The following is a 25,019-nucleotide window of genomic DNA, read 5'->3' as shown; positions in this document are numbered from 1 at the left end:
AGGCGTCGATCGGACGAGCAGCTGATAAAAGGGCTAAAAGGGGAAATCAGGGAGTGGCGAGATGGTTTGGAGAAATCTGAAAACATCATAGCAGAGCTCAAAGCACAGTGGGATACAAGAACGGATAAGCATCGCAGGTACCTGAATCGATTGGAAAGCGACCATGAGAAGACTGTTGCTGAAATAAAGAGAGAGATGGCTGCACTTGAGAGCAAAGCAGTTAATCAGGCCAAGGATTTCCAAATTGAGAGCAGATACTGGTACGACTCAATAGCCCGGATGAAGTTGGAAGTACGACGACTGAAACATCAGCATGTACAAGATGCTCAAGTTTTCAAGATATGCAGCGATCAGACAAAACGCCTGCTCATAGAGAAGAAGCAAACCAGAGATAGGATCAAGGCCATTGCCCATGCCATCACCAGACGATGCCTACGATGTGAGAACATGTCCAGCGCTACCGTCCTCTCGGCAGTAATGGGTTATGTCAAGCAGACTATGCACGAGCTAGATCAACTTGAGAGGGATCTCACGCCTAGGACCGCGGCGAGGCCGAACGACGCCCCGCGGAAACCAATTTTTAAAACCATAATGCATTCATAGGTCAAATCTGTATCTTAGCATCTTCTGCCTGTCCTTCATCAGGGTGATTTTTAGTCTATTTTTGAGTCTAGGTTTATTTTCAAAGTTTGCTTTTTCTTTTGCAAAATGTAGTTTGTAACAGACTGCTTCAATAATAAAGAGTTTGCTTCTTTCACGCTCATTCGTGTTTTCGAACTACGTAATGATCTGATTCACGTGAGTATCGTGATACGTAGGCAATCCTCATCGGATCCGATCGCATTTTATTTTGCTACAAAAAAAATATATAAAAGAAAAATAAATGAAAATAAAAAAAAAAAAAAAAAAAGGGGGGAATAAGAGGAAAATACCGGAATGACGCATGCTCTCGTAGCAGACATATAGTAATCCACTTAACTGTATAGGTGCATCATGCCCAACGTGAGATTAACTATCTGTTATTTGCTACAAATTAACCGTGCGCTTGTCATTGAGCACATTTCCAGGGTTTTTGAAAAGACGGTTGGTTTGGTGAAAGTCTGGCCTCGCACTCATACTTCACGAGGTCAAGGAGAGGTGTTCAACTACCTATTGTTAGGACCAGAAACAGTACTCACACCTACTTCACCAGGTCAAAAGGAAGTGTGGAAATGTCTTCGGAAATTCCATTGCAAACAGTCCCCGTCTCTGAGGAGAGCTCAATCTCAGCCGTCCTCACGCCTGAATCCGCAACTGCAGAAGAAAATAGAATCCTGCGGCTCCGCATGTTGGAAATGCTGGATGATTGGAACAATGGGAAAGAGCCGCCAAGTGTCGTCCCCGGATTCCCTGAATTATTCTCCAGGTCAGGTGGGACTTCTAATGTCCCCATAAATTACCCTGCTACCCCATTCGGGTATCCAGCCAACTCCGTTTTCTCCGCCGGATCACCTTCTGAGCCTCATCCCCGAATGTCGGCCACCGATGCAAGCATGAATATCTTTACTGCATCGCCTTGCCCAGCTACGGCACAGCCTGCCACATACAAGCCAAGCTTTGACTCATCCTCTTTTACATTCCAAGCACCATCGTTCTCAATGGAACCAACCAGGTTCGCTACCAACAATAATCCTCTACCGCCTCAGTGCGAACTCGCACCGGGACAGGAACAGAACCCCAGGATTGCAGAACAAAATGAGATTGCTAAGAGAATGAGAAGCCTTGAACAAAGTTTGAAGAATATGCAAGGTTTGAGCGGGCAAAAGAGCGTCTCTTACACCGACCTGTGCATGTTCCCTCACGTGCACCTGCCGACGGGTTTCAAGACCCCCAAGTTCGAGAAATACGATGGGCACGGTGACCCCATTGCACATCTTAAAAAATACTGCAACCAATTGCGGGGAGCCGGCGGAAAGGAAGAACTGCTAATGGCATATTTTGGGGAAAGCTTAGTAGGGATAGCTTCGGAATGGTATATGGATCAGGAAATGTCCCGATGGCATATATGGGATGATCTCGCCAGAGATTTTGTAAAACAGTTCCAGTATAACATCGACATTGCGCCAGACCGAAACTCTCTGTCGAATTTGAAGAAGAAGCCTTCGGAAAGTTTTAGAGAGTATGCTATCAAGTGGCGTGAACAGGCGTCGAGAGTAAAGCCTCCCATGGATGAAGTGGAAATGGTCACTACCTTTCTCCAGGCTCAAGAGTCTGACTATTTCCAAAACATGATGTCGGCCATGGGTAAGCCATTCGCGGAAGCAATCAAGATAGGAGAAATGGTAGAGAATGGGCTGAAAACGGGTCGGATTCTGAGTCAAGCAGCCCTAAGGGCAACCTCTCAGGCCATCCAAAGTGGGTCTGGAGGGACGACAAGGGGGAAGAAGAAGGAAGAAACGGCTATGGCAGCCTCTGAAGCAAGGGAGTATCGTCATCACAGGCCCCATTTTCCGGAAAGGGCCTCACAACACTACTACCCCCACTCAAATGCGGCATATGCTCATCAACCTTATATGGTCATGAATGCCCAACCTTATAACCATTCACCACAACAAGCCAACCGAGGCCCAGCTCCACCTCCCAGAAATCAGCCTCCTTACCGCAACCACTATAACCCACAACCCCCGCAAAATAACTACCGCCCCCAAGAGCCACCTCGACGGCGGACTTTCACGCCCATCGGTGAGCCATACTCGACTTTGTTCCCAAAGTTGGTTCAGTTGGGTTTCCTACAACCCATCCCTCAAACAAGGCAAAACCCGACATCTCCTTCTTACAAAGCCGGAGTCAGATGCGCCTATCATTCAGGGGCCGAGGGTCATGATACAAACGACTGCTGGTCATTGAAAAGAGTGGTCGAAAATTTGATAGAGCAGGGGAAGATAGTGCTAAGGGACGAAGAGATCCCAAATGTAACTAACAATCCATTGCCCGCTCACAATAATGGGCCGCTGATCGGCATGATTTGTGAAGACAAAGAGTTCGACCCTGCCTTGAAAGCCATAATTGCCATTGTCGACACAGCGAGGAGGCCTGAAACAGACCAGAAATCAGAAAGGGGCGAGGAGGCCAAGGCTGCAGAAAGCAAGCCCGAAAAGAAGGTGGAGAAGAAAGTAGTACCAGCAAAGGGTGGAGTTCTTTACATACCACGAGGTCAAGCCAAGAAGACGCAGAACTTCGGGATCAAAAAAGCAAAACCTATGTACGTGCCAAAAGGGGCCTATGTGGTCCGGGGGACGATTCAACCACCTCGGCTGAATGAGCCAGTGGTTATCGGACGCGTGCCACAAAAGCCAATGACCAAACCATCCACAGTGCCGTGGAATTATCAAAAGACTTTGGTAACGTATAAAGGTAAGGAGGTCAGGGAAGAACTTCCAGAAAATACTTTCGTTGGAGGATACTCAAATACCCAAGAACTGAACAACGCCACACAAAGGCGCTTCCCTCCAAAGGAGCCTGTGAGTGTTGAAGAAGCGGAAGTATTCTTCAAGCAGATGAAGATGCCGGATTACGAAGTGATAGACCAGCTGCGCAAGCACCCTGAGCAAGTATCCATGCTGTCACTATTAATGAGGTCAACCGAGCATCAAAAGATCCTGTTGAAAACCCTGAATGAAGCATACGTACCGGTCGAAACCTCGGTAGAACAACTGGAGCGGATGACAGAAAGATTCTTCGCCGTCAACCAAATCTCCTTCAGCAAGAACGATCTACCCCCGGAAGGAGCAGCACACAACAAGGCATTGCATTTAACAGTCAAATGTGAGGACTACTATGTCAAGCGGGTGATGCTGGATGGGGGATCAGGTGTTGACATCTGCCCGCTCTCCACGCTGCAAAGAATGGAAATTGAGACCGGAAGAATCCGACCCAACAACGTCTGCGTGAGAGCTTTCGATGGTATCAAGAGAGACACCATGGGAGAAATAGACCTGTTGCTGGTCATAGGACCAGTCGAATCTCGAGTCACTTTCCAAGTGATAGACATGGACACATCATACAATTTCCTCCTTGGCAGGCCTTGGATCCATGCGGCAGGAGCCGTGCCTTCTACTCTTCACCAGATGGTGAAGTTCGAGTATGAAGACCAAGAGATCGTGGTCCATGGAGAAGATGAACATGCCATTTATCGGGACCCATCTATCCCGTATCTTGAACCAAGAGAAGGGAGTGAGCATACGGTCTATCAAGCTTTCGAGGTGGTATTGGCAGAGCAGCACGAAGAGGGAGTACCTTGCCCCCAGCCTTTCTTGTCTAACGCTTCGGTTATGGTGGCCAAAGAGATGATCCGACACGGGTTTAGGCCAGGGAAGGGGCTTGGACGAAATCTTCAGGGAACGACGGAACCCATTACTTTACCAGTCATCAAGAAACCTTTTGGACTAGGTTTCAAACCTACTCCAGCAGACGAAAAATGGGCAAAGAAAAGGAGAAATGAGGGCTGGAAGTTGCCTCAACCGCTGCCGGATTTACATGCGACTTTTGTCAGGCCAGGGTACACTGAAGAAGAAGAAGATGAGGTCTTCACAGTTGAGGAAATCGAGGGAATATGTGGGGCAATGAGGGAAATGCTCTACGAGGTCCACATGGTTCAACCAGGCGAAGGCACGAGCACTGCTGAGATGATATACATGGGGCCAAACGCCAAGCTCCAAAACTGGGAGATCACGCCATTCCCAACTAGACGGAAGTCCGGGTAGACTTGTCCTGCCACCTTTCCTGTATCACAAGTTATCCCCGGGACATAACTTGAACGTTTTCTTCTTTTCATTTGTTATTCCGAATTCCTAGTTGTAAACGTTGTTGTCTTCCAATTTTTCAAAAGAAAATAATAAAAAAAATCATCATTGTTTTCCTTTCTTTCTTTCGTTCTGATTTTATTACTTTTCCTCTTATCTTCCTTTTCAGTCCTAATAATGCGGCTTTAAATATGACATGCTTGCGGACTTCACGCCCGGATCACAATGAGCTATTTAACTGCGAATTAATGAATCCAGAACCAGAATATGATGCGGAAGAGGCTTTTAGGGAGATAAACCGAGAGTTGGAATATTTCGAGAATAAACCTAAGCCAAATCTGAATGACACTGAACCGGTAAATTTAGGAACCCCGGAAGAAATCCGGGAGACCAAGATAAGCATTCACACGGACAAGAAAACGCGAGAGGCGATAGTTCAACTTCTTCTTGAATTTAAAGACGTGTTTGCTTGGTCATATGATGACATGCCGGGACTAGGTGTCGATCTAGTGGTTCACAAATTGCCGATTCATCCTGATTGTCCTCCGGTTCAACAAAAGCAACGAAAGTTCAAAACCGAGGTCAGTGACAAAATTAAAGAGGAGATCACCAAGCAACTGAAAACAGGAGTGATCCGGGTAGTCCAATATACAACATGGTTGGCGAATGTGGTTCCAGTACCGAAAAAGGACGGGAAAACTCGAGTATGTGTAGATTACCGAGATCTGAACAGAGCAAGTCCTAAAGATAATTTCCCGCTGCCCAACATCCACATCCTCGTTGATAATTGCGCCAAGCACGAGATACAGTCTTTCGTAGATTGTTACGCTGGGTATCATCAGGTATTGATGGATGAAGAGGATGCCGAGAAAACTGCCTTCACCACGCCTTGGGGCACCTACTGTTATCGGGTCATGCCGTTTGGTTTAAAGAATGCTGGGGCTACTTACATGAGGGCCATGACCGCCATTTTCCATGACATGATGCATCAGGAAATAGAGGTGTACGTGGACGATGTAATAGTCAAGTCCAGGACACAGGATAATCACATCCAAGACTTGAGGAAATTCTTCGAGAGACTAAGGAAGTATGACTTGAAGCTAAATCCAGCAAAATGCGCTTTCGGAGTTCCGTCAGGTAAACTTTTGGGTTTCATCGTAAGCAGGAGAGGTATCGAGCTAGATCCGACTAAGATAAAATCTATCAAAGATCTACCTCCCCCAAGAACGAAGAAAGACGTGATGAGTCTTTTGGGCAGGCTGAACTACATCAGTCGGTTTATTGCCCAGCTGACAAGCACGTGTGAGCCCATATTCAAGTTGTTAAGAAAGGATGCGGCGATTAAGTGGACAACGGAGTGTCAAGAAGCCTTTGATAAAGTCAAAGAGTACCTTTCGAATCCCCCAGTCTTGGTCCCTCCCGAACCAGGGAGGCCACTTTTCTTGTATCTGACAGTCTTGGAGAACTCCTTTGGCTGCGTCCTGGGGCAACACGATGTGACCGGGAAAAGGGAACAGGCGATCTACTACCTGAGCAAGAAATTCACCAGCTACGAGGCCAAATACACTCTGTTGGAGAAGACATGCTGCGCTCTCACATGGGTTGCTCAAAAGCTGAGGCATTATCTCCAAGCCCACACTACATTCCTCATAAGCAGGTTGGATCCCTTGAAATATATATTTCAGAAACCAATGCCTACTGGGAGACTGGCTAAATGGCAAATCTTGCTTACGGAGTTCGACATAGTTTATATCACTCGCACGGCAATGAAAGCCCAGGCGTTAGCAGATCATTTGGCCGAAAACCCGGTCGATGAGGAATACCAGCCATTGGATACCTATTTTCCAGATGAAGAGGTAAACACCGTAGAAGCGATCTCGGAGGAAGCTCATGTTTGGAAGATGTTCTTTGACGGAGCCGTGAATACCAAGGGTATAGGGATCGGGGCAATTTTGATCTCACCTGCCGGTCAGCATTATCCCGCCACGGCTAGACTTCGTTTCTTCTGCACAAATAATACAGCTGAATATGAAGCCTGCATTATGGGCATACATATGGCAATCGATCAGGATGTCAAAGACTTACTGATTATGGGAGACTCTGACCTGATCATCCGGCAAGTTCAAGGCGAATGGGAAACTCGGGATGTCAAACTTATCCCATACCGACAACATGTGGAGGACCTCAGCAAGCGCTTTAACTCAATAGAATTCAGGTATATTCCGAGGTTTCACAATGAACTGGCAGATGCACTTGCTACTTTGGCTTCTATGCTACCCTACCCGGGCAACGCCCACGTCGATCCTTTGGAAATCCAAATCAAGGAAAGACACGGTTACTGCAGTGTAATCGAGGCGGGATCAAATACGCAGCCTTGGTACCATGACATCAAGAAATTCTTGAAGACACAAGAATACCCCGAGCATGCAACTGGAGATCAAAAGAGGACCATTAGGCGACATGCAAGTGGTTTCTTTTTGAGCAGTGAATTGTTATATAAGAGGACTCCGGACCTCAATCTCTTAAGATGTGTCGATATCGAGGAAGCGAGAAAAATCATGCACGAAGTACACGCAGGTGTGTGTGGACCTCACATGAACGGGTATGTCTTAGCGAAGAAGATCCTTAGAGCAGGTTATTACTGGATGACCATGGAAAAGGATTGCTTTAGCTTTGTCCGGAAGTGTCATCAGTGTCAGGTGCACGGTAATTTGATTCATGCACCTCCCACAGAACTGCATCCCATGTCCGCACCTTGGCCATTTGTCGCTTGGGGCATGGACGTCATTGGACCAATTGAACCAAAGGCTTCGAATGGACACAGGTTTATACTGGTTGCCATCGATTACTTCACAAAGTGGGTAGAGGCTGTCACTCTCAAGTCGGTCACCAAGAAAGCCGTAGTGGATTTTGTACACTCAAATCTTATCTGTCGCTTCGGTATTCCTGCGACTATCATTACAGATAATGCAGCAAACTTGAACAGTCACTTGATGGGAGATGTGTGCGAGCAATTCAAGATAACACACAGGAATTCCACTCCTTATCGGCCAAAAGCCAATGGTGCTGTAGAAGCTGCAAATAAAAACATCAAGAAGATTTTGAGGAAAACAATACAAAGTTCCCGACAGTGGCATGAGCAGTTACCTTTTGCGTTATTGGGGTATCGCACTACGGTGCGCACATCGGTGGGAGCGACTCCTTATCTTTTGGTTTATGGGACCGAGGCCGTAATACCGGCAGAGGTAGAGATTCCTTCACTTCGAATCATTGTCGAAGCAGAAATCGAGGACAGCGAGTGGGTTAAGACTCAGTTAGAGCAATTGACGTTGATTGAGGAAAAGCGGATGGCTGCAGTTTGTCACGGACAGTTATACCAACGAAGGATGGCCCGTGCTTACAACAAGAAAGTCCGACCTCGGAATTTCGAAGTAGGACAATTGGTACTGAGGCGTATTCTGCCGCATCATGAAGAAGCAAAAGGAAAGTTTGCCCCAAATTGGAAAGGCCCATACATCGTAAGGAAAATATTGCCAAGAGGAGCATTGTATTTAGGTGATATCGAAGGAAATGACCCTGACACAGCGGTGAATGCAGATGCAGTCAAGAGGTACTACGTCTAGATCATACTCCAAGTGGTCCTGACACGTTGAAAAGGGCGAAGGTGTTTATTCCCCACTACTCCCCAAACACTACCCAATTCTCGCTACTACCTTTTGAGCCGTTATATATAAAAAAAAAAAAAAAAAAAAACATTGAGTGAAGCCTGAACTACGTTTGACTTGATTCCGAAAGGATACGTAGGCAGCCTCTCCCTGAGGTTCAGTCACACCAACAACAAAATCCCATTCACCCTGAAATTGAAAACCGGGGCATGTCGGACACTTGAGAAGTTTAGTATCAGCTACCTCTCTTTACCAGGTACAAGCCTTCAAATCAATTACCAAAGATAGTGGGAAACCGATAAGCATCACAAATAGAAACCGGCACACCCCGAGTTGAGAGAAATAAAATGAGAGAGTCTCGGCGGTGAAAACCTTCGGGCACCACGAGGCGACGGGAGTAGAGAAACCAAAATGAGAGAGCTTGTTTAGTAAAAACTCGCAAAGAGTGCTATCAAGCGATGACAGGAAGAGAAATGAGAGAGGTCAGCCAGTGAAAACCCGCAAAGGGCGCTGTTGGCCGAAAAGGAATGACGCCACCCCAAGAAGGTCTCGGCAAAGTTCCACCAGTTTTGGAATCACAGATCTGTTCTGGTTCAGGAAAACGCAAGCTCTTAGAAGGTCAGACGTCCAGTCCAAAAGGCATGTCATGTCATTTAAAGCCAGCGTTATCTTCCTCAGATAAGTCTTTCTCGTCCCGAAAAGGGTATTCCTTTTCTGATTTATTTTCCCCTGCTTTGTTTCTTTTCGAATCCCTTTTTGCATTTTAACCCGGAGTTCAGGACGCACCGGAAAGGGCAGGTGGCATGGTTTGTTTGCACGGAATCCCATCTCATGAAGGAAAGCACCTCATCTCGTTGATATGATTACCCAAGCATGATGAATCATGACGTTTGATGGTGTTCCGGAGTAAAGGAAAAGAGAGAAATCTTGAAATCTTCCCCAGCAAGTCCACCTTCGGACAAATCCCCACAGAGTCTCCCCCTGTACAAATCCCAACAGAGTCTTGTACAATCTCCCACAAAATCTCCCCAAATAAATAAAAAAAAAAAAAAGAGAGAGAAAAAGAAAAATGGAATCTCCCCAGCACATCCCAGCAAGTTCTTTTGTAGACATCCCCAACAGGCTTGCCCCAACAAATCCTGGAAATCCCACTTGGAAATAAATCCCCAGCATGCCCATTGTACGAAAATCCACACAAAGAATCCGCTTTGTAAATATTCCCCCCCACAGAGCTTCCTCTTGTACAAATCCCCACAGGGTATCCCCAATAAAATCCCCGTTGAGAATCTCCAAGCAAGATGGGACACAAAAAAAAGGGGGCCTTACGAGGCAAATCATCACAGAATCTGGAAATACAAAGCCTAAGCAGTCAAAAGAGTTTCGCCATTAGAATTGAATCAACGGCGGGACTTCGCGACAGAAATAGGGATGCAACATAACAACTGGGAACGATCAAGGTCACCGAACCGACCGTCATTTCCGAACTAACAATTGTTCTTTGTCTGAAAAGTTGAAACAGGTATAATCCAAGACAACCGTGCAAGAAGCAGGTGTCGCCCAAAGAAGAAGGTACACAGGTACAAGAAATACTTTGGCAATGAGGAATTCACTCGAAAGGTAAGCTTCCACGAAACTCCCTTTTATCTAAAACAAGAAAACTCAAAAATAGATCGTGTAGTATTCTCGAGCTTTATCCCCAGCCAGTCAGCATTAGGGTTTTAAACCCTAAACTGAACTTTTTCCTTTTAGCCAGCATTAGAGTTTTAAACTCTAAACTGAGCTTTTCCATGCAATCAGCATTAGGGTTTTAAACCCTGAACTGAATTTTCCTTTAGTCAGCATTAGGGTTTTAAACCCTAAACTGAACTTTTCCTTTCAGCCAGCATTAGAGTTCTAAACTCTAAACTGAGCTTTTCTAGCCAATCAGCATTAGGGTTTTAAACCCTAAACTGAATTTTCCTTTAGTCAGCATTAGGGTTTTAAACCCTAAACTGAACTTTTTCCTTTTAGCCAGCATTAGAGTTTTAAACTCTAAACTGAGCTTTTTCCATGCAATCAGCATTAGGGTTTTAAACCCTGAACTGAATTTTCCTTTAGTCAGCATTAGGGTTTTAAACCCTAAACTGAACTTTTTCCTTTTAGCCAGCATTAGAGTTTTAAACTCTAAACTGAGCTTTTCCATGCAATCAGCATTAGGGTTTTAAACCCTGAACTGAATTTTCCTTTAGTCAGCATTAGGGTTTTAAACCCTAAACTGAACTTTTCCTTTCAGCCAGCATTAGAGTTCTAAACTCTAAACTGAGCTTTTCTAGCCAATCAGCATTAGGGTTTTAAACCCTGAACTGAATTTTCCTTTAGTCAGCATTAGGGTTTTAAACCCTAAACTGAACTTTTCCTTTCAGCCAGCATTAGAGTTCTAAACTCTAAACTGAGCTTTTCTAGCCAATCAGCATTAGGGTTTTAAACCCTAAACTGAATTTTCCTTTAGTCAGCATTAGGGTTTTAAACCCTAAACTGAACTTTTTCCTTTTAGCCAGCATTAGAGTTTTAAACTCTAAACTGAGCTTTTTCCGTGCAATCAGCATTAGGGTTTTAAACCCTGAACTGAATTTTCCTTTAGTCAGCATTAGGGTTTTAAACCCTAAACTGAACTTTTTTCTTTCAGCCAGCATTAGAGTTCTAAACTCTAAACTGAGCTTTTCCAGCCAATCAGCATTAGGGTTTTAAAACCCTAAACTGAATTTTCCTTTTAGTCAGCATTAGGGTTTTAAACCCTAAACTGAACTTTTTTTCCTTTCAGGCAGCATTAGGGTTTTAAACCCTAAACTGAATTCTTCCTTTGTTCGGCGTTAGGGTTTTAAACCCTACACTGAACTTTTCCCCAGCTAGTCGATATTAGGGCTCCAACCCTGCACTGAGCATGCATATCCTCTTTCATCAATTTTATGAACTACCTAGTGAATAATTAACGAAATTTTCCTAGTGAAACTGGGGCAGAAAATTTCGTTCGTTTGTTTTCTCCCGCAGGTCTGACCTCGAGCCACATGAATCGAAATGACCCACGAGATGAATCCCAGTTCGGAATCAAAGAAGAAAAAGACAAAAAAAGAGATATCCCGAGATATCAGAGTAAAGGGAAAGCAAATCGACTCCAACATTTGACTAACGTCCTGACCTCTGCCGGTCACATTTTATTCGGTATCCCGGAGATTAAAAAACAAGTCGCCACAACTCGCAAGCATCAAGATTCAGATCAGAGTCTACAAGCAGAATCAGCTAAGACCCAAGATCAAGTCGTAAAAGAATCATAGATAGGAATCTTGTAACTAGCAGTTGACATGCATAAAAGTAGTTAAGTTCAGTTTCCAATTTTCGCTTGGTTGTAATAAGGCGGTCAGTGACGTAGCAGTGACAACAGCAGCAGCAGTAGCGGCAAGCATTGCAGTCCCATGGTAGTCCCAGCTACCAAAACTTCTCGAACTACATTGACCTGATTCCTGTTTAGCCCAGGATATGTAGGAAATCTTTGAAGCAAGATTCGGTCAGATCTTTCAAAAATGCTTCATACGGAGTGGTCTATAGGCAAAAATCGCTCATACACGCTCACTTGATCTTTGCACGAAAACCCTTCGTGTTTCCAAACAAAGAGGGGCAGCTGTGAGCACGTGATTTTTGCTTCACACGACAATCGCTCCAAAAAGAAATAAAAATATATAATTGGCCCCGCTGTACAATTTCGAATTTCTGTGCGGCACCTTGTGGATTTATTTGTGATTTTGGCCCATTCTTATTTATTTACTTTATTAAAATAAAATTCAAAAAATATATATGTGTCCTGCGTAATTCAAACCGTAATTCGGTCGTTAAATAGAAAATCGTGAATAGGCATTTTTCGTCCGTGATTTTGTTTGGTTTGACTTTACCGGTTTTGAAATACTTTAGTATGTGCGCAAATAATTATATTTGAGTGTGTATTTAATTTTAATTTGAAAAGAAATAAAAAAAAAAAAAAAAAAAGAGAAAGAAAAGGCCCTTCCGGACTTGGGCCAATTTGTTAAAATTGGCCCAACGAACTCAGCCCAAGCCACCAGTCCAAACAGCCCACCCCCGCCATGAAACGACGTAGTTTAACACCAAAGCTACGTCGTTTCGATGCCAACCCATCACAACCGTTTAAACCAAGCCGATCCAACGGTCCAAGATCAATCCCCATAACCCACCAATAAACCCGACCCGTCTCACCCGGACCGACCCTAACCCTTCACCCTTGGAACGACGTCGTTCCCTGTTAGCCGAAGGATCCTGGCCCTTCATCTCGTCTCATCCAACGGCCAGGATCCACTTGCCCACTAACTATATAAGTACATAACACTACCCTACCCCCCTATCCAATACCCCAGCTGCTTCGTCTCCCCAAACGAACAGCCCTAAACCCTAGCCGCCTCTGCATACTTCCGCCATGAAAGCCGGCGGCATGGATGCCGGTGACCTTCCCTTGAACACCATAGGACCCCCAGGCCATCCTGAACCCAAATCAACCAACCCCAGTTTTGTACCAGATACTCCCCAGACCCCCCTCGTGACCGAACCATACTTGGTTTGGTCCGAATCTGACCAGGGAAGCATGAATCCCAGATCTGAGTTCTGAGAACTTTGTAGTTCTTCATCGCTGGCCCATGCCAGTCCGAGCCAAAGAGATTAAGGTTTAATGGACCTTAATCGAAGTGTTTCTCATCTGAGAAACACTTCGATTAAAGTTCGTTCAGCCTTAAGAAAGGTCTGTCCAAATCCGGGTTCAAACTCTTTTTTTTAACTTTTCAAGTTTAAGGTGAGTCTGCTTTCTTTCCTTTATTTGTTTTAGTCCGTATGATTTGTTTTAAAGGACTGTTCATATTTGTTCTAATTTTATCTACTTTTGTTTGTCCACTTTGTTTGAACCTCTGTGTTTGTCTGAATCCCTCCCCTCCTATTCTGTTAAGGCATGTGTATTGGTGGTATTCCGAATTTGTACTGACTAAATCCTCAAAGTACAATTCTGTTTTAATCAGTATAAGTTGAGTCATGTATCAATACTGTTTAAATGTTTGATTTTTGGCTGCGATTGTGTATGTTCATACTAATATAGTCGAGTCGACATGTGTCGTCAATTAATTTCAACTGTCTGAGCATAGTAAATCGATTTGCTTCTGTTGAACATTTGTTGAAATCAATTCAGAACCAGTTTTGTTTACTTATAGCTGTTTGATTTGGATCAGTCAATGTAAAAAAGGGATTGTTTATGTTTAAATCCTGAATTGGAAGGCATGTGCACTGGTGCACAGCATGTGCATTGGTGCACCTCATGTGCCTTGTGCACAGCCTGTTTTTCTGCATTAAGAAGCTTTTAAGTTTAAACAATCTGACAGTATATGCTGTCAGATATATTTTAATGCCCATACTTGCTTTTAGATAATAAAATGAAAAGTTAAAGCCTGCCAAGGGAATGTCATGGGATTAATACTTAAATAGCTAAAGTGGAACTGGAAAAGGGAGCACATGGGAGGGGTTATTTGATTTAATCCAACAGGCTGATAAAGGTTGGAGTTTGAGGCTTATAAAGGGAGGTTAGAGATACAGAGAGTGGGGGAGTTGAAGTTCTGGAGATAGACATACACATAAAGATAGAGAGAGGGACAGGATTAGGAGATAGAGAGGAGACAGAATTATAAGGGAAAAGAATATAGACAGACTGTGAGGAATTTTTGAAAGAGAGAGCTGAAATACACACTGAGAAGTATACACACACAGACATACATAGAGAGACAGAGGGGGAGCCTAAACTGAAATTCTGAGAATTGAAGTTCTGGGGAAAAACAGTAAAAAAAAAACTGGAAAAGGTCTCTTTCTGATAACTTAAGTATAAGTTCAAAACTGCAGACTGATATTGGATTCTTGAAAAGAAAGAAGATAGGAAAAGGGATAAGCAGAAAATCAGCAAATTACTTCTGTCTTGTTTGTCTGATTCCCAGTCTTGTTCAACCTGTTCAATCAATTCTGTTTTCTTCCAAGTATCAGCTGAGTTCATTAGTTGATTCATATTGTTCGTTTCCCCTGGGTTGGTCTGTCTTGGAGTATTATTCCTACTGCATTGTTTGCTGCTACCTGTCTACCATTTCTTGTCGGTTCTAACTGTATCTTGCACTGGGAGTTGTTCTATTGGTACCTGCTGTTACTGCCGCTGTTTGGTATCGCTTCTATTGCCCTACTGACCCCTTGCTCCTTCTGTTGTATCCAATATCCAGGTACATACTAAGACTCGCATTTGATGTAACAATGAAAGCATGAATCGAAAGATTTGAAGGATTTAGAAGCACCTGTTGTATTGCTTATGAATTGCCTTTTAATGTTGTTAAGATTTGTAGTTTCTTGGTCTGATTAGCCTAATAGAGACACATTAGTAAGGTTGTACTTAATTAAAGTTTATGCCAATCTGAAACTGTGACATTTTATTCGTTTAGTAGTATATAAGATGTAAATACCATCCATGAAAATGTGTAGCCATTGTAATACAATTGTTAGCTCAAACTCGCTATTTAAGCATGTTTCGAATATTTAAGGGCAAATGATTGTTTAGATCTGGCTAAAGATAATACAGTTTCAAACTCTTGAGTTTCAGTTTGCGTGAAGCAGTTTACAGGATGAGTTTCAAATACCACCAGTCGCATTTCCTAAACAAGCAATTTTAATTAATCTTGTCTGAATAAGTTAAAGTTAGGGAGCTCTTGTAACAGTCGTAACATTTCATCAATCCCATATACATTTCTTTTTTATCAAGTTCAAAGCATGTTTTCATGAGGTACGATGTTTCTTCAGTCCGTAAATAATTAATCGGACGATTAGCTAAAATCCGGATTTGGGCCAAACACATAGTTAAAAATAGCACGCATCTTTTCTTCTATTTTTAAGAGACAAACACATCAGAAATGTAACCGTTTTAGGATGTTCCTTCTAAAATAATGAGACGAGCCTCGCCAAATGAGATGTAAATCGCGGGGCCCTCAATAAATAACCTTGATAATTATCTAGAATTCAGGATGGGCCATTTAATAAATTTCATGGCCTTCTACAAAGATAATTACGCGTTAGACTCTGTTGGCGCGGTTTAATTAAATCACATTCTTAAGTTCGGGTGCACATTGATGTGACCCAAATCCAAATCTCAATGAAGTCCAAATGTGTCGACAATCACGGGTGCATTGATTGTGACGTGGTTCGAGACGCATTTTCACGACGTTGCAATTCTGTAAAATAAATGACAATAATAAAGGCGATTAAAACTTAATAAAAGCACATAGGTCACAACATGTATTTAAATCAGATATTTAGCCATTATAACAATTTAAGCGACCGTGCTAGAACCACGGGATTCGAGGGTGCCTAACACCTTCCCTCGGGTCAACAGAATTCCTTACTTAGAATTTCTGGTTCGCAGACTTCATTTGGAAAAGTCGAAAATCTCCTCGATTTGGGATTCAAGATAAACCGGTGACTTGGGACACCAAAAGCCAAACCTTTCCCAAGTGGCGACTCTGAATTAAATAAATAATCCCATTTCGAATATTGTCACTTAAATTGGAAAAACTCCACCCGCGCATCTTACCCCTGGGGGCGGGGCGCGCAAAAAGGAGGTGTGACAATTACATTATATTCTTTGATGGTGAAGGCGTTTGTTTATATTTTCTCATTTGGGACAAAGCATGATTACTTGGTACCATGTGCGTATTATCTGGCAAATCAGTATAGCAACAGTTTAAAAAATTGATGAGAATAAAGTGGAAAATCCATTTATTAAAAATTGGAAAGAAAATTAAATGTCAGCTTCAATTTAATAATTAGTCGGTGGTGAGTGTTGACTTAACTGGAATTAATCAGCATTGACCTCCCAAACGCGTGAAATTGGAAATACAATAATACCCTCAAACTTCTTCTAACATTAATACAATGCCGGTAAAAACTTGCTCGCATTTAAGTTTTATTCCAAATCATATTAATATATCATAGTTACATGATAAATTACAGCTTGTTTGGATAGTTGTTATGCATCGTTTCATAATGTATCGTATCATACTGTATTGTATTGTACTGTACTGTATCGTTTGATAAATACAATGTTTGGATAGATTGTGTCATTTGTCATTGTTTCATGATATCACGCACCAGCAATATGAAGAATAAACTTGTAATATTATAAAGAAAAATTATGATACAAGGTAAAATTACTATATAAAAAAGTAGGGTAAATGATAAAATAAAATAATTTAATAATAATAAAATGTGAGATTGAGAGAAAAAGACAAGGTAACGATGCGACCACACCAAATCGGTCGTTACATAAAGTGGCACATGTCGTCGTTATGTAACGACGGATTTAACGATACGATACAATAAAATTTAAGTAACAATTAAAACAAACATTGTATTTAAAGGAACAATACGATACGATACAATGAGTAACAACCATCCAAACAAGCTGTTAAGGTACAAATGTGTATTAGTTAACCATAATTTAGTGAGAATTATATAATGAAGATATATGTTATGTATTCGCTGATATATGTAATATGTACCTCATTATTTTAAGATTTTCAAGCTCTGAAAATTATATAAAATAATACTCCCTCCGATCTATAATAAATGACTTTTTGGCCTTTTTGTTTTGATTCAAAATAAGTGTCCTTTTACATAATCAAGAAAAAATTAACTTATTTTTTTAAAATTTACCCTTCACATATCCCAATGTGTCAAGGTAACAATATGCAAATTTTAATTAAGGGTAATTGAGTTAATATTTTCTTAAGGATATGTTAAAGGCAAAAAGTCACTTATTATGGACCGGAAACTATTTTCATATTTGAATGACTTAAATAAAAGAGTTTTAAGTTTGTGTACAAGTGGTGCAAACAATCATATCATTTAAAAATAATTACAGACTACTTTATGTAATTTAATAGTAAGCAATTTGCTATACTATTTAAAATTATAATGACGGTGTAAACTTAAATCTTAAAAGGAATTGGTTGAGATTGGCTATGAAATAAAAAAAATCCATTCACACTCAAGGGTGTGGGAATCAAATGGAAAATGGAACAAAAAATGGAATAAATTCAACAATTTTTGCCAGATAGACCTCCTTGATTGGTTCCATTTGACAGACAGAAATTCATTCATTTAATTATGATTTGAGAAAAAATTTACAAAGATTTTACATTTTATACTCTGAAGTAAAAAAATATTCACACCACCATGTTCTTAGGGCCCGTTTGGCCATAAAAAAAGTTCACTTTTTTCGAATTTTTTTACTTTTTTCGTATTTATCCATAAAATTTTTAATTTTCACTTGAAAATGAATTTTGAAATTTTTCGAAAATTTGAAAAACTCCAAAAATCTGTTTTTAAAAAATTTCACTTCAGATAACTCACAAAAATTCAAAAACAACCAAAAATTATATTTATGTCCAAATACAACTCTAATTTTTAAATACCATTTTTACTTGAAAAATAATTCACTTTTTCTGAAATTTTATAATTCTTATGTCCAAACGCCCACTTATAAAGTCATTACAAGTAAATTTATATTGATAAACATTAATTTATAACTTAAAAAAATAATAATATATGCACTGTCATTGTACATAAAAAATAGTAATTAAGTCTTTCTCAAGTAGAAGACATCCACACAAAAAGATAAGTCAAGAATCAATGAAGCCAAGTCAAGAACACCAACTTTGTACAAGTCAAAAAATCTCAACCACATTCTAATAAAAAATCCCAACTATATGATGCCAATAGGCAACTTTGCCAATCTTGACAAGTCAAGGTACAAACAGAACAGCACACAGTACAATCCACATCAAGCACATATCACTTACATCATCTAGAACTAATTAGCTAGTTAACTTCTAAATTTTAATGTATTGTCCATAGAAAAACCAATCATTTAAATCCAATTACAAACTTTAGAATCTATAATCTTTTATGTCAGCCACTAATCTAAAAAGATTATTATTCTTAACCTTTTTGACCACTGCATTATTATAATACAAAAACAAGAATCACAACAATCTCTTATATATAAGAAAATCTCAACATCACCACAGATAAAAAATAAATAAAAGAACAAGTGAAATAATAATAAATAAAAAAAGATTTTACCTTTTTACAACCCCAAAAGTGAAATCTTGAAAAGGGGTGAATGGAAGTTGAATCAACATTAACACAAACTTTAAACTCCAACAAGAAACCAAACAAGCTAAGATCTATCAGATTTCCAAGACTGTCTTTCTTGAAAAAAACATCCTCAAAAAATAGCTCAAAATCAAAGTTTTCTTGTCTCTCCATTGATCCAACAATTGATAACTTGAGCTCTGACCAACTAAGTCTAGTGAAAATGCCAGATTTATCACCAAATTATATGAAGGTTACAACTAGCTATGATGCAAAGAAAGGAAGTACTTCTCAGGTAAAACTAAGTGTCTGCACTTTCTTGATTCTTGTATTTGATCAAACAGTACAAATGACATAGAAAGTATGTTATTCGGATTCTGCAAAAATTTTGCCGCACCAATGTCAAATCCTTCAAAAATGCATTAGTTTGGGAGGATCCGACACGTACCCGACTGTATTTTGAAGAGTCCGAGCAACACAACATAGAAGTATTGACTTAGTCCTAGTAGTCTATATGTGTTGACAAAGACATAATATTATAGTATGAATTTTTTCTTACTTGTCAAAATTATGATAGTGTCATTTCTTGGTTGAATTGATCATTGTTAAAGAAAGCAAAATACCAATTCTCTCTTTTGTGTAACACCCTTTTACATGTTTCAGAAGGGGATTGGATCAGTAGATGAGATCTCAATTGATTCATCAACTTCAAGATCATTAGCAGCTGAATTATCTGCACAAAATAAGGATGACAAAATCAAGAACAGACCAGTAATGAAAAAGATAATGAAGAACTTTGGGAGCACAAGGTCATTTAGAAGAAGGTCAAGATCAGTAATCAAGAGTCCTATATCTGATTATGCTGCAAGTTCTCATAATTCATCTTCAGTTGATGTTTCAGAATCATCACCACCACATTATAGGAAAACAACAAGTTGTTCTGAAGGTAAAAGTTATTCTCATTCAAGTTTACATAATAGCTATGAATCTAGCTTTGATAGTAGTGATCAAAGCCGGAGTCCGAAAAAATATGTGCAGAGTTTGTCAAGGACAACTAGTATGAGAAGTGTCAAGATTTTGATAAATAAGGCTAGTTTTAAATCCAAGAGGGGTTCCTCTAAATGCTGTCAAATTCCGGATAAGGCAACGTGTTCTTCGACTCTTAAGGATTCTAAGTTTCGCGAACATGTGGTGTTTCCACCCGGACAAACTGAATCAGATAGGATATCTAAGTTTAAAGTTTGTTCATATCATCATTGTTCTCTACATGGAGGACATTATGATGATCCTTCGCCCCCAGTAAAGCGCGTCTATAGGAGGAAAAGAGTGCTGAAATCACAAAAAAGTATCAGAATGAAAAGTGAGTCAAGAAATGGAGAGAAGTTTTCTGAAATGACTCAATTCAGCCCCAGTGCAGATCCTTCTGTTTGTGTAGAAAGCAATACTAAAGAAGATGCTGGATTTTACCAGGCTCTTGAATATGCTGATCTTGCTGAGATTGCCTTTGGTGAAACATCATTTCCAGAACAAAGTTACCAAGAGACACTCAACATAATGAGAAAATATTCTACACAAGAACAAGACACTCATTTTACAGCTTCAACATGCTGCAATTGTATGGCGCGAGAGCGGAGTGAATCTGTTTCTGTTACTGATGCTGTAGACTCAAAAGATGACAGTACTACAGCATCAGCTGTTTTCGGTCACCGGGAGAGAAATCTTTCACTTGTCTTAAAGCAAGATGATAGTGTCTCTACATCTGGTAAGGATGAAAGTAACAACAAAACGAGATCGGTGTTGGATATTTTTAATGGAGCAAAATGTAGCAGTGCAAACACTCAGTCTGAAGATGGACTATTCACTAATAGAACGAGATCGGTGTTTGATATTTTTCACGGAGAAAAATGTAGCAGTGAAAACTCTTCAGTTTCAGCTAGAAATATCCAGCTGGAACTTGGAAATATCCAAGAAAAGGATGGCAAAGCTGATCTGGACGAGGACGTTGATAGCACATCAGGTTCAGCTGTGGATTCTGAATCCAAGAATTGTCTTCCACTTGAAGTTGCTGAACCAAAGAAGAAGCATATGAGCATGTGGAGTATGATTCGTAGGCATATGATTCCGGATGCATCTGCAGAATCTGAAAACAAATCGTCTAGTGGAGTTAATGAAGAAAGTTCTGACTCATGTTCGGCTTTTGTTGAAAGAGAATTGATACCTGCAAATGAGGATGCAGAAAATCAAGAAGTTGAATTGCGGAAGCTTTTCGCCATCAAGCTGGTACGAGAAGCAATCGAAAGAATCCTTCTTCCAGAAGTTCAATCTGATGACCAATCAGTTACAAGCGAGTCCAGTGCAGATCAAGAATCCTTGGAAATGAATCACATTGAAGGTATGAAATTAGTACAGCCTATATTGTCTTTATTTGTTTAATGAGAGACTTTCAGAAACAGCCTCTCTACCCCTCGGTGTAGGGGTAAGGTCTACGTACACACTACCCTCCTAGACTCCACTACCCACTAGTGGAATTTCACTGGGTCGTTGTAGTTGGTGTTGTTTAATGAGAATTTTAGCATGAGTAGATGTAAGTTTTATCTGTTCTCACTATAGGAATGATCCTGAAAAATTGATGTATGGTTTTTCAATGCAACAGTGTCTACCAAAGAAAACTTGGAGTCAAAAAGTTTGAACACAGAAGACATTGGCGGCTCAGAGAAGGAGCCAGCACGAAAAGATGTCAAAAGCAAACCCGAGAAGAGAGCACCAAAACACTGGAGCAATCTTAAGAAGTGGATACTTCTCCAACGATTCGTTAAGGAGTTGGAAAAGGTGAGAAAGATCAATCCAAGGAAGCCGCGGGTTTTGCAGTTGAATCCTGATCCTGAAGCAGAAAAGGTTAACCTAAGACCTCAAACAGCGGATGAGAGGAAAAGAGGAGAAGAATGGATGCTTGATTATGCACTTCAGAAGGCGATAAGTCAACTTGCTCCGACTCAGCAAAGAAAAGTGGAACTGCTTATAAAAGCATTTGAAACGGTAGTTCCACCCCAAGGAGACAACAGCCAGGTTGCATTTCCTAACCTCAGAGCCAGCAGTGAAGAACATTTGCAAATCACAAGCAAGGATAATGAATTGGTCACTAGAGCAGGCGATGTCTCTTCAGTTTCCGAATGTGAGGCCACTGAGAATGCCACTATATCCAGCGACGAGAAGGTAAAAGAAGCAGACAATGTGGAGCTCCAAGAGTCGCACAAAAGTACAGCTGTAGATTTACATTCAGTAGCGAGAGACAGGAAGTTAGAGCTTGACAATCATGATGGTGAACTGTCGGATTCATCCGCTGCAGTGAGCATCCAGAGTTCAACTTCAGCCTGTGATGCAGCAATGCAAGAAAATGTAGCTATTGCAGAGTCAGCAAAAGAACGTGAAAAAGCACCTAAAGCTGTTCGGGGATTTTCTCTCCTATTTGCAATGTCCGATCCAAAGAAAAACGAGGCAGCATCCCAAAATCAGGTGGATAAGCGGAACTACATCAGCATGTGGCACATGATATCACAACATGTGCTATCAGATGTTGCATCAAAAGTTGGAAATGAACTACTTGATGGAACTGATGATGAGGTGGAGGACAGCAATACACCAACTAGAACGAGAACCTGTAATTCTCGCCAGGATTTCACCGACACAAAGGATGAGCCAGATACAAGCAGAGAAGATCATAATCCAATCCACAATGGGAGAAATTTTTGCAGAGATGATGCTGTCAAACTCATACGAGAGGCAGTTAACGAGATCCTTACAACGCCAATTCAAGATGATTCATCTGATACACAGTCGATAACCAGTGACATAACCATGGACCAGGGGTTCTCTGATATGGAAGGTGAAGCAAAGAACAGCTCAAATTCTACAGAGGAGAGCTTGACAAATCATGGCATGAGCGAAGATGGAAAAACGTTGGATCAAGAAACAAAGGGTCCGGAAGCTAATACTATCAGCACAGAAGAAGACAAATCACTCCCTTTAACCAAGAACAAAATTGAGCCACAAAAGTCCAAAAACTGGAGCAAGCTGAAGAAGTTGATCCTCCTCAAGAGATCAATCAAGGCACTGGAAAAAGCTAGGAAATTTAATCCACGAGCGCCTCAGCTTCTGCCTCCTACGCCTGATCAAGAACCTGAAACAGTGGATTTAAAGCATCAAATGACAGATGAGAGGAAAAAAGCAGAAAAATGGATGCTTGATTATGCGATGCAGCATATAGTAACCACGCTAACTCCTGCCAGGAAAAAAAGAGTGGCGATGCTTGTGGAAGCATTCGAAGCAGTTGTTCCACTCCCAGAAATATGAATCCAACAAATTCTTTGACTACTTTCCTATAGGAACTATGAAGGTAAGCATACTTTCCTGTATACTTTCTACTTCACTGGTTGCGACAAAAGAAGCCTATAGAAACTATATTACAAAATAACAAAAAGGAAACTCAAAGGTAACATATAGAATTAACAGATGTCTAGGCTAAATAGGACTATAGAAACCAATTTATGCAGTTCTGAATGATTTTACTACCAGTGTGGCTACAAAGAAGAATTAGCCAGTCAGTAAAAGTTGAAAACAAGAGTAGAAGGGCAGTCCGGTGCACTAAGCTCCCGCTATGCACGGGTCCATGGAAGAGCCGGACCACAAGGGTCTATTGTATGTAGTCTTTCCGTAAGAGGCTGTTTCCACGGCTCGAAACCGTCATATGACATCAACTTTACCAGTTACGCCAAGGCTCCCCTTCAACGAGAGTGATGAATGATAAATTATGACAATATTTACTGATTTTATTCACTATAAGAGGATTCTAATCTGTGGTCACTAATATGCAGGTTATAACTTGAGAAGTTGTGCATTTGTATTGGAAGAGATTGTTTCAGCACATAAGTGATCAATACAACAAGCTTTCATTGATTCATTGTGCAGCAATTGCTAAATAGAAGTTTGATGTGAGGGTGCATATGAAGTTTTGTATAAACGTAGATAGGAACTATTATATTTTCTGCTACAGAGTGTACTCTATATTACTATGACAATTATATTATCAGCTCTGAGAATGGTCATGTATGTATTAATGGTCAGTTATATACAATCAAAAAGAAGGGAGCCTTGGAGCAACGTTAAAATTGTCTCTGTATAGTCTATAGATCTCGGCTTCGAGCAGCGAAAGCAATCACTAATGCTTTCATTAGGGTAGGTCGTCTACATCATATTTTTCGGGGTGAGGCTCTTCTCCGGATCCTGCGTAAACACAAGATGCCTTGAGCACCAAGCTGCCCCTACATAGACTCAAAAAGATAATTTTCCTTTTTCTCTCTAGACTTCTTCACATCTATCTATACTCTCTGCTCGATTGTGCCCTAGGGCATAGAATTGATTCTCTACAACTGTTAATTCATGTTCATCTCACAAATTAATATCATTTTTTAGCAGATTTTACTTCTACATTCAACGGTCTGTATTTTTCGTCCGCCACAATAAGAATAACACACCTAATTTAATTTTATTGTATCGTATGTTAAATCTATTATTATGTAGGAGTAATACGTAACGATCGATTTGGTGTGGTTGCATCATTGCCTTATTTTATGTTCATCTTGCTCTTACTATAATTTTACGACCGAACAGCATGTAACAACCATCCAAAGGAAATTGATATTTAACTTTTATTGTTTCTCAAAGTCAGTAGGATTAATTTGGAAACTTCTCTCATATACAAATTATGACCATTCTGTTGCTCAAAAAGAAGTAAAGTATATTCTATGCAGATATATATTATATTCTTGATTCCCAAGTACTTCTAGGTTCGATAAAAGTCAATTTTCTCTGTTGGATATTTAAGAGACGTTTGGACATATGATTTTTTTCACTTTCTTTCGAAAATTTTTCATTTTTTTCGAATTAGTGTTTGGTCATAAAATTTATAATTTTCACTTGAATATGAATTTGAAATTTTTCGAAAATTTGAAAAACTCTAGAAAACTATATTTCAAAATCTTCACTCATATCACTCACAAAACTTCAAAAACAACTCAAAATTATATTCATGTCCAAACACAACTCAGATTAAGAATACCATTTTCACTTAAATTTTTTCGTTTTTTTACCTTTTTTTGAAATTTTACAATTCTTATGTCCAAACGCCCGCTTAATTTAAGTCAAAACAATTTGGGCAAATATCACTGTTAGCCCACGGCCAAAAACTATTTACATCTGATAGCCACAAAATTGTACTATAAAATTTGTACTATCTTTTGCATATAACATGCAGAAATGTATATATATACAAAAATAATCAAAAGATATATATTTCTTCGACTATTATTTTGAA

The 25,019-nt window shown here is 40.5% G+C and overlaps 1 protein-coding gene across 1 annotated transcript; it reads left to right on the top strand.

Moving 5' to 3' along the window:
* Positions 1–18,662: 18,662 nt before the first annotated feature.
* On the top strand, positions 18,663–23,806 carry LOC107807943 (uncharacterized). Its single transcript, XM_016632398.2, has 4 exons — positions 18,663–18,944; positions 19,313–21,041; positions 21,303–23,042; positions 23,521–23,806. Exons 1-3 carry the CDS (start codon positions 18,678–18,680, stop codon positions 22,997–22,999), a joined length of 3,693 nt encoding a protein of 1,230 aa, XP_016487884.1. The 5' UTR covers positions 18,663–18,677; the 3' UTR covers positions 23,000–23,042; positions 23,521–23,806.
* Positions 23,807–25,019: the final 1,213 nt, after the last annotated feature.

This window comes from Nicotiana tabacum, chromosome 16 (genome assembly GCF_000715075.1).
Source record: "Nicotiana tabacum cultivar K326 chromosome 16, ASM71507v2, whole genome shotgun sequence".
Taxonomy (NCBI): Eukaryota; Viridiplantae; Streptophyta; class Magnoliopsida; order Solanales; family Solanaceae; genus Nicotiana; species Nicotiana tabacum.
The sequence above is the reverse complement of the archived record's forward strand: the minus strand, read 5'-3'. Positions and strand labels throughout refer to the sequence as shown.